The following is a 10,516-nucleotide window of genomic DNA, read 5'->3' as shown; positions in this document are numbered from 1 at the left end:
GGTGAAAAACACAGAGTGTTGGCTCATTGAAAAGTTGGAAATGACAGTCTTCTAAAATGATATAGACTTTATGTATGTGTATTTTATAATTCAAAGAGCATAAGAGAAGAATTGGGTCATTAAAAAACAATCATCCAATTTAGGGGCAGGTGAGGTAGGTGGCCTTCCAGGTCCCATCAGACCATGAGAATCTCTGATTCTTTAAAGGTCGATGCCATTTTACACAGTTGTTTATTCATTCATTCATTCACTCCCTCAACAAATATGTGTACCTTGTACAAGGCTAAAGAATGAATTACACAATGAGCAAGGACCTCCAAGAGAACAGAAAGACTGAAGAAGAGGGATAAGGATGGCAGATGGGGGAAGAAAAGTTCTAGGTGGGACTCTCCAGCTAGGTAGGTATGGTAGCTGACAGCTGGGCTAGAAACTCCCCAGAACTAACTCCTTCCCTCTAACCTTCTTCCTGTACTTCCCTCTTGGCCATTCTTCATTAAAACTTTGACTTGAATGACTACTATAAGCCAGGAGTTCACAGTCCAGTAGGAGAGAGGAAGAATGAGAAAGATTGAAACATGGAACCTTACAATTCAGTTTAAAGAAGAGCGTGTAAGGAAGATTCAAGGCTGACTTCTTGGAGGTTTCTCAGAGTAGGTATTGGTCAAAGCAGGGTAAGTGAAGTAACAGAGGAGCTTGGAGTTGCTGTCACTCAGCGTGAAGGAGGGAACAAAAGGAGGCCCTGTAGGTCCAATTAGCCAAGTGGGTCTCTTCTGGGGGAGTTTTTCTTTTAGCAACGTGTTGCTCTGTTTCATGGGATCATTGCCTTCCAACCTATGCCCTAAAAACCTTTATGAAACTCATCTTAATGGTTTCACTCCTAAGTTGGTATTTAAGGCTCTCCTGGAGGCCCATTCCAGCCGTTATCTCCCACACCTCTTGCATGAAGCTGGGCTCTCAACAAAGCAGCTACTTGCTGTTCCGAGCTTTCTTCTGTGCTTTACAGCTTCCACTCCATCATGTGGCTCTGTCTGTCCCCTCCTTGCTACCCCCCTCCCCCCATCATGCACAGAGGCTTTACATCCAGTCCAAGTGTGGTACGCTGGAAGGGTAGTGGCTTAAAATCTGGATTTTTGGTTTCTCTTGGAAAGTCAGGAGCTGGTATACCTGGGCCTGAATGTCTGTGTGGCGACAAGCGGCTGGAATGGAGTCGAGTTATCCTTCAGAGGTGCGCGTGCACCAGTTACAGCCCGGGTCTCTCTGGCGTAGCTGCCTGGCCTCTACAGCCTTGAGGGTTTCCATTCCTTAACCTAGTAAATATCATCCCTTCCTTCCTGCCTTCAAGTACTAGATGTAAATTCTCCCAATCTGAATGGCAATCACACCATACAGTCATCACCTGTTTTAATATTACTTTAAAAAAATATATAACTTATCTTTTTTTCTCTCAGTCTTTTATACATGGCCAGTGCTCAACAAATTTTTATTTCCTTAACAAAATGAAAGCACTTTGCCTTCCTGATATGGAGTATAAGTATTATTTGTGGCTATGTACTTATTTGAAGAAGGACTCCTATTACTTGTCAAAACATTCATGAATTCTTAAATTTCCCTTGGAGACTTATTAGATGGTTCTTGCCCTTTATAGGCATCCCTTTCTCTGAGAATCTTGACTCAACTGAAGTAAAAGAGAATTCACCTTTACATTTATGGGATTAATACTTTTGTCACTGACAATTTTAGATTCCATATAATAGCTTCTCTGCCTCTGGCAACCTAATAATCAGTAAATTCTGAACAATGTTCTAGGCTCCATGCTAAGCTCTCTAACTGCATTACTTCATTTAATTCCCTCCACCATTCAACCATAGGTATCTTCTCCAATTTACTCAAGAGCAATTATTCAAATTGCCCAGTTGCTAGGTAATTAAGATGTAAACCTAAGTAGGCTGACCCCAAGGCTGTCTTCATCATTAAATCCTGCCCACCCTTACCAAGGAATAGTATTTGGTATCTGACTTAGACACCCTTGTATGGAAGCACATCACTACCCTCCAGTTACAGCAGCCGCTCTCCAGCGTATCCTGGACCAGCGTATGGGCATCACATAGGAGCCTGTTAGAAATGTAAATTATCTGGCTACAGCCCAGACCTGATGAATCAGCAATTCTGGGAATGGGCCCAGAAATGTGTTAACAAGCCCTCCGGGTGATTCTGAGGCACCCTGAAATTGAGAACCACCGGGCAGAGATCCCTGTACTTGCTTTCCTAGCTTCTCAGTTCCTCTACTTGACTACTCACTTAACCAAAGTTCCTTAAACTAAGGCTGCCTTGATCAGGTTTATCTCTACCATACTTACGAAATGACTGAATAAACGAAGGTGGCAGGCAAACAGTTAACAACACCCCTTACTCATTAGTGTAATATAAATGAAATTTCAGCAATACGTAAAAAAACCAAAACAAAACAAAAAAAACTTGGAGCTTTTATTTTCTTCCCAAGTAAAACATCCAGAGATTGTGTAAGAAAGGAGCCTGCCAGAGGAGTAAAAGGATTCAGTTTTGTAACCCTGAGTCATGATGGAAATTCAGAATATTGAGAGGCAGCGTATTGTCATGCGAGACTGTACTCAGAGGCAGTGCCTATCAGATTCACATTCTCCTGTAACTCAATTTCTAGTAGCAGAACACATCCTTTAATCCATTAACTTAAAGCAGCTGTGGTATTTCCCTCGTAAGATGCCCGTAAAAGGAGGTGAAGGCTGCCGCAGTGCACGTTAGTGACTACAGAAGGCTACCGTGTTACTGACCTACCCGCTTCTAGTTTTAGGGCTCTGAGAAGAAATGCATACCATAGGCAAACTGGGAATACATAAAAATCTGAAGAGTATTTGCTTTACTTCTATACAGAATATGGAAGTCATTCAGGGTAAAAAATATAAATTATGAAAGCTAACAATATACAGAGGTCCTTCTGTTGCACGTTGCTGTCAAAATTGGCGAATTCTTAAAGTGGTGTTGGTCCCAGTCAGAAGTTACTCCAGACACAAAACTGCTGTAAGACTGATGGCAGATCCTCGAAATGGCCCTACAGCCATGCCCCTGCTGCAGTGACCTGACTGTGATTAACAGGACACTTGCTAAGTGGTCACGGTCGTCTTTTGTAAAAGATAACTGCAATCAACTCATACTCACGAAACGCTTTGTGGATATTTTGTTGGACAACTGTTGTCAATGAGACCATCTTCTATGACTTGCACTCAAAAGCAAGGCCAAGAGGCAGGCAAAGTTCAAGCTTGAGGAAATCAAAAACAGGCAAATCAAGTGATGCTTCCAAACGCTGTGATTTTAAGTGTTGTCTATATCATTAAAACAATTTCCCAGGAGCAAAATAAGCAGAGGATAGTAGTATGCAAAATATTCCATTTTGTTTTATTTTTATGGATAACTGTCATTAATACAGCAGGAGCTGGTATGATTATAAAAGATACAAAAAAAAAATCAGAAGAATGTTAGCATTCAAGAGAAATTAAAACCTGAGCTGAAGGCTGGTCAGAAAGTCTGACACTTGGCACTGTTCTGATGAAAGTTAAGAAACATGTATGCTTGACTTCATAAATAATTCATATTAATGCAGAGAAAGTTAGCTTACATTTCAAAATCTACACACGGAGCTACAAATGCACGGACACTTGAATTAAATGACTTTCACTATTGACGAACATTTGTTTAAGATAACCAGTGTTACCCAAAACTCTCAAAGGGGGAAAACAGGGAAATGTAGATTGTAGATTTCTAATTAACAAGTTGAGGTGTGTTGGTATATGGTTTAATTATTTATTCAGGTAGATCTAAAAGGCTAGCTCAGTTTGTCAGAGCATAAGAGAATGCCAAAAGACAAAGGCATGGGGATGGACCAACATAAGTCCACCCCAACTTCTGGAAAACAAGTGACCCAGTGTAACACCACCTCAAAGAACTGCGCTTCTAAGAACAGAACTGTGGTCTAATTCAGTTCTTACTTTGGCTTCTAGAATATCTCTAAGAATTTGGTGAAAAAGAGGGAAATTCAATTCCTTTAATTAATAACTGTCCATAAGCAGAAGGGGAAAAAAACAACAACAAAAAAAAGCTAACAGAGTGATGGGCTTTGTGGATTAAAAATCTGTGAACATGAATACATATTAATACGCTGAATTTTGAGTCATACTTACAAACCAATGGTTAATATACTACAAAACTTTACAAACATAAAATCTCCTCATCAGTTGCGGAACTTCCAAACTAATGGAATTAATTTCTTCTCCCTTTTAATTATGCCTTCCACAGGAAGTCCTAAAGCTGAGGAGTCATCAGAATACCTGCACTTTTACATGTGTCATCAAAACATGGTTGTTTTTGTCCAAATGATGCAGGAAGCAATATCACATGAGGTCACGCATCTTATATTCTCTCAAAACATAGTTTCAGTTTTTTGTACTCCAAGTTACATTAAAAAAAAAAAGATGAGAACAGCTGGACTCATAGCTTCTTTCAGCCCAATGTCATTACAGTGTCTCCATGCCAGGAAAGGGTATAGTATTTAAGTGTCTATTACAAAATATCTCCAGTTCTAAAAGAGACAGCTTTTACTTATTTATTTTTTAAAGAAGCCTGAAGCGGCGCCCTTTCCTTAGCGGAGACCAGCCACTGACTTCCTACCTGTACCGGCTTTCCAGGATGACACTAAGTGAGTTTTTGACCTGATATTTTTGCCGCGGGTTTTACGAGGTTTCTCTTCTTTGTGCACCTTCAGGTGCTGCCTAAGATGAGAGCTCTGGCTGAAGCATTTGCCACATTCGCTGCACTGGTAGGGCTTCTCCCCCGTGTGGGTTCTCTGATGTTGAATAAGGTGGGAACTCTGGCTGAAACATCGACCACACTCATCACACTGGTAGGGTTTTTCTCCAGTATGGATTCTCTGGTGCTGGATGAGATTTGAGCTCTGTTTAAACCTTTCTCCACACTCATCACATTTATAGGGTTTTTCCCCGGTATGGATCCGCCGATGCTGAATGAGGTTAGAGCTCTGAAAGAAACTTTTCCCACAATCAGCACATTTATGGGATTTCTTTCCAGTGTGAATCTTCTGGTGTTGAAAAAGAGTTGAGCTCTGACTGAAACTCTTCTCACATTCAGTACATTTATAAGGCTTCTCATCCAGGCTTCTTCTCAGTCTACTCAAGCTTGAGTCAAATCGAACAGTCATTCCCCATTTTTGCCGCTGCCGCCCTGTCTTGCGCGGGTTCTCATAGGCTTTTCCTTGGCTCGCGCTCCGAGAAATACCTCCCTTTGGTTTTCCTAACCGCATGGTGATGAGCCAAATGTATTCTTAAGAGTCTGCTCTCTTCTTCTGAACTGAAGTTTCACCTCCTAGAGCTATACAGCTCAATTTTCTGTGTAGAAGAAAATAAAAGCCAAAGCAGATCACTCGTTATTGTTATTATTCAACTTTAACCCAAATTATTCAATCTTCAACCCACTGAAATTGCATCCATGTGTAAATTAAAAACGTATCCAATACATATGAAAACAAAGACAATTCTGGGAGGAAATACTTGCAAAATAATTCTAGTAATTCCCAAGATTTCAACTTAATAAATATCCCCAAATTTTGACCAAATTTACCTATGGAATTTTTGTCTTTTGGGACAGGATAAAACTGATAATGTGAAATATAAGTTTTTATTAGGCATTATCAAATGAGTACATAACTGAAGGATTAAAAGGTGGAGACAACAAAATATCTTATGGGAATAGAAGAAATAACTCTGAAAGACAATCAAAATTTGGGTAATAGACTATCATTACATTTTAATATTTTCTCCCATGTTAAAATTCTACTTACTTACTGGTGACTATTTAAGGCATCCAAATTAGAAAGAAATGACAAATCATACTACTTTATTAAATATTTTTGTTTATCCTTGTTTCGCCATTCTACTTTCACAGCATGGATACAACTTGACTAACTTTGTAGCGTAGTTTTGAAAGTAGAACTACCCTATAAGGCATGGCAAGTTTCTGTGAGTCAGTTCAGTAATACTTGATGAGAAAAACGTAAGTGAAAAGATGATTTATTGTTTTTTCCCCTTAGATTCTAATGACCCAAGAAAGAGGACAATTCTTTGAAAACCTGAAACAAGTGAATTGTTTCTGGAGAAGAAAAAAAATTCAGAAGAACTTTTACTGGAAAGTGGAATGGCAACTGAGTAGAAACAAAGGGTGGTGAGTAAAACAAAAGAAAAGGAGGGGGAGAAAGTAAGTTTACATGCAAAAATAGGAGAGAAGTTTTAAAATACCCAAATGCTGCAAAAATTCAAATAAATTAATTTCACTTATTTACTTATAGTTATTTAAAATAATGGCCATAAACAAACAAGCCACAAACTCTAAACAGGTGACAGTGTGAGATAAGCTAGATTGAAAAAGTAATAGAATTACTGAAACTATTTTTCACATCTTGTGTCAGGAAGTAGACTTTAAAAAGGGGATAATTACCCTGGGTCTCTGCATAAAAACTTACAATGCAAATAACTGAAAATACAAATTACATCACTGTTCTTGCCTTTCCTTCATCCTTTTGTATAATTCAGACTCCAGGCCTGCTAGTGCAGAGGACTTTATTTGGATATTTAATAACTATCTCTGTTGTAATCATGGTTGAGTATCAGAAAGAGCAAACTGCATTCAATACCAATCACTGAGAGAGCAACACTCATTAACTTTAGTCAATATCTGCAGAATATCTATTACAGAATATTTATCTATTTACAGAATATCTGTTTCAAAGAGACATTTGTTAGATACATGGTGTTGATGTTCAAAAAACAGCTATAATGGGAATTATACATTGAAAAAAAATTTACTTTTTAATACTATAGAAGTCAGATCTGGTAGGAAACTCTGAGACTATGTAATCCACCGAGAACACTACAGATGAGGAAATCATACTAAGAGGCAGCCTTAGTGGTATGCCAGACACTGTTCTATGATATTTAATTCCCATAGCAGCTTTATGCGAGGCTCTCCATTTTACAGCTAAGGAAAGGCAGGCCGATTTCGACCAGGTCCCCAACCCCTAGCACCCTGATCCTAGAGTCTGTCCTCTTGGTGGTAGAACTGATGTGCAGCCACAACTTTCAACACCAAGACCAGCGCCGCGACCGGTGCTCAGCATTAATTCCTCCGCAGGTGCGGGTATTATGGTAAACCTGAGCGATGGGAGCTGTCGCCGTGCGAACGCGCGTATCCGGAATGGACCTGCTTTCTCCTACATAAAATCGGGAGGACAATAAAGCTGCGACATCGTCGGGGTGTCAGAGGGGTAAAGGAGTCAGTAACTGCAGATCGCTCCTAACAGCCCTGTGCTACTCAAGCATTTGTTCAAAGTACTTAGTCCTGAAAAGCCCCGGGCGACGGCCGGCGTGGGGACTGCGGCCGGACTCGCAAGAGCTCCCATGCAGGCCTCCGCCGGCCGCTCCTCGCAGGCCGGGCCCGCCCAGCTCCCTCCGCCCCCGCCCCCGCCCGGCGCCGAGCCTTCCCAACGGCTCCGGGAGCGGGGGTCCGGGTCCGTGCCGCCCCGCGGCGGCCAACCGGCGCCCGAGCCGCCTCCGAGCACCGGGCGGTGCGCCCCCGGCCCACTCACCGCGCAGCGGGCCGCCAGCCGTCTTGGCTCGCTCGCTCGCTGGGGGCCCCTCGCGCCGCCGGAAGTGCGGGCCTCGCCGTCAGACGGCGCCGCGCGGCCGCTCTAGGAACGTGGCGGGGGCGACCCTCTATGGTGCTGGGCCCACCGGAAAGAAACCCTTCGTTTCTTCTTGTTTGTTTCCCTTGCCTGCCGCGCGGACGGCGTCCCGAGGTTCCGCAAGACCTGTGGCCGGGGTCCCTTTGTGTGCGCGCCGTGGTCTCCGGGGCCGGCCAACTGCAGCCCGCTCAGTCGGGGCTTTGGAAAAGCAGCACCGGCCTGCTCAACCCCAAGACTTCATTGTTCCTACAAGTACTGAGCACTTAGTAATTATAAAGAGGTACTCTGGAGAGCCCAAACTGTTACTGAATACACTCGACTGTGTTTAAAAAAAAAATTTTTTTTTTAACCAAGTAAATGTCAAGTTTTGTTTTGTTTTGTTTTGTTTAGTTCCAGTGTAATTAACTTACAGTACTATATTAGTTTCAGGTAAATTTTAAGATCTCAGTTGGTTTGGTTAAGCAATTCACGAAGTGGAGATGTTCCAAGAAGTTGTACAAACCAGAAGGTTTTTATAGGAAGGAGGGTGGGACAAAGAGTTATTAGCAAAAGAAAAAAAAGATTGTTACATTTTGGTGGGGAGGGAAGGAAAGGCAGTTTTTGTCCTAAGGACGACCTCATTAGTGCCTAAGGAAATTTCAGATGTTACAAGGCCACATTCCTGGGATAGGCTGAAACTGTAACTAAGTCATGGGAAGGGGGGCCAAGGGCGAGGGACGGGGGCAAACGACTCCATTTTGGGCTTATTTAACACCTGAATTACAACCAAAAAGCCTCTGGAAGATGGGAATGATCATACTCTAGAGAGAAGGAAACCAAGGCTCAGAGAAGTTTGTTCAAGTTCCCACAGTGTTAAGTGGAAGATCAAGGTTTGGGAGGAGTCTTTTCCACACCAGAGTCTCCTGATTTTTCAGCATACTCCCTCGTTTCTCTTTAATAATGATCTCTCCTGGTTCTCCTCTCTTACAAGCTCCTCCTCCTCCACCAGCATGGCAGGTGCTGGGTCATCTGACCTCTCTTCCTTTCTCTGTGCCCTCATTCCCCCGTAGAGCTGCCCCAGTCTGATGGCTTCCAATACCATCGGTTTATGCTGAAGACTCCTGACTTGGTAACTTTAGTCTACCCCTGGGATGCAAGTATTACTGAACTCCAGACCCATATATCCAATTGTTTACTCAGCTGCCACTCGCATGTGTGATGGACATCCTGAACCTAACCTGTGCCAAGAAGGAACTTTTTTTTTTAATTATCATATGTTTTTATTATATTATGTTAGTCACCATACGGTACATCCCCGGTTTCCGATGTAAAGTTCGATGATTCATTAGTTGCGTATAACAACCAGTGCACCATGCAATACGTGCCCTCCTTACTACCCATCACCAGCCTATCCCATTCCCCCACCCCCTCCCCTCTGAAGCCCTCAGTTTGTTTCTGAGAGTCCATAGTCTCCCATGCTTCATTCCCCCTTCTGATTACCCCCCTTTCTTTATCCCTTTCTTCTCCTACCGATCTTCCTAGTTCTTATGTTCCATAGATGAGAGAAACCATTTAATTGTCTTTCTCTGCTTGACTTATTTCACTTAGCATTATCTCCTCCAGTGCCGTCCATGTTGCAGCAAATGTTGAGAAATCGTTCTTTTTGATAGCTGAGTAATATTCCATTGTATCTATGGACCACATAAGAAGGAACTTCTGACGTTCACCCAGCCTGTTCCTTCAACAGCCTTCATCCCAGCAGTTGATGGCAACTCCTTTCTTGTTGCTCAGACCAAAAATCTGGATGTCATTGTTGTGTCTGTTTTCACCCCAAACCCAATCCAATCCTGAATTCTGGTGTCTCTGTCTTTAAAATATATCCAGAATTGAGCTGCTTTCAATGCCTTCACTGCTATAACCTCCACCGAGCTGCTGTCATCTCCTGTTGGCTGAGGCTTCTCTGGGAAACCAGCCAGCAGGCACCAGTGTGCTCTTGAGCCTGGTTGTATTTGAAGAGGTCGTTCTAGGAAGAAGGGCGTACACACATGACATGGAAAAGCCCCAGCTCAGCAGGGAGCGCTGCTGCATTTGGCAAGAATGTAAGGGAGGCTGGTTACGTGTGTGGCCCAAGTGCACTAAGAGCAGTGGTCCATCTCCCACAAAGGGACCCCGAACACTGGTTCTATCCACCAAGCCTGAGACTTTGCTTTCTGTTCCCTTTGGATTCCCTGGGAAAGGAAACTCTGGGGATTCCCATTCCTGGGTTTGCAGAAAACATCTCTGTGAAGAGCATGGCCAGGAGGGAGCAGAGCCCCACCCTGCATGTTGTGAGTCCAGGGGCAGGTCAGCAGCTGGCTTTCTTCCAGGCAACCTCAGCTTGTGGGGCTGAAACACAGCACGTGTACATTTGCTGTTTTTATACTTAGAACGGCTTGGCTCTGAGTGCACTTCCTGCTTGATCACGGCTGAGGGACTGAGAGGCAGGGGGGCTGCTGCCCACCCGGGCACCTGAGAAGGATATCCCACTCCTTCCCCACAGCTGCAGGGTGCCTGCGTCCTGCCCACCGTGGCACACATTGTGCCTTGCTGGCTTCTCCACAAATCACCTGGTCAGACTGGATAAGCCTTGTGCTTTGTTTCCCTGGGACTAAAGGACCAGATGTATCCTGGGTGAACACATGGCTTTATTGTGACAGTGGGAAGGCCTTTAATCCATTTTCTGGTAAACATTCCTGCAGGTGACATAGGGTTATCACA

The 10,516-nt window shown here is 43.2% G+C and overlaps 1 protein-coding gene across 1 annotated transcript; it reads right to left on the bottom strand.

The window, feature by feature from the left end:
• Nucleotides 1–2,469: 2,469 nt before the first annotated feature.
• ZNF22 (zinc finger protein 22) lies at nt 2,470–7,832 on the bottom strand. Its single transcript, XM_045809997.2, has 2 exons — nt 7,685–7,832; nt 2,470–5,432 (listed from the first exon to the last, which is right to left on the bottom strand). Exon 2 carries the CDS (start codon nt 5,345–5,347, stop codon nt 4,670–4,672), a length of 678 nt encoding a protein of 225 aa, XP_045665953.1. The 5' UTR covers nt 5,348–5,432; nt 7,685–7,832; the 3' UTR covers nt 2,470–4,669.
• Between the last annotated feature and the right edge of the window lie 2,684 nt (nt 7,833–10,516).

Source organism: Ursus americanus, chromosome 6 (assembly GCF_024610735.1).
Source record: "Ursus americanus isolate L20-20 chromosome 6, mUrsAme1.1.p, whole genome shotgun sequence".
In the NCBI taxonomy this organism is placed as follows: Eukaryota; Metazoa; Chordata; class Mammalia; order Carnivora; family Ursidae; genus Ursus; species Ursus americanus.
This window is presented reverse-complemented; position numbering and strand designations above follow the sequence as displayed.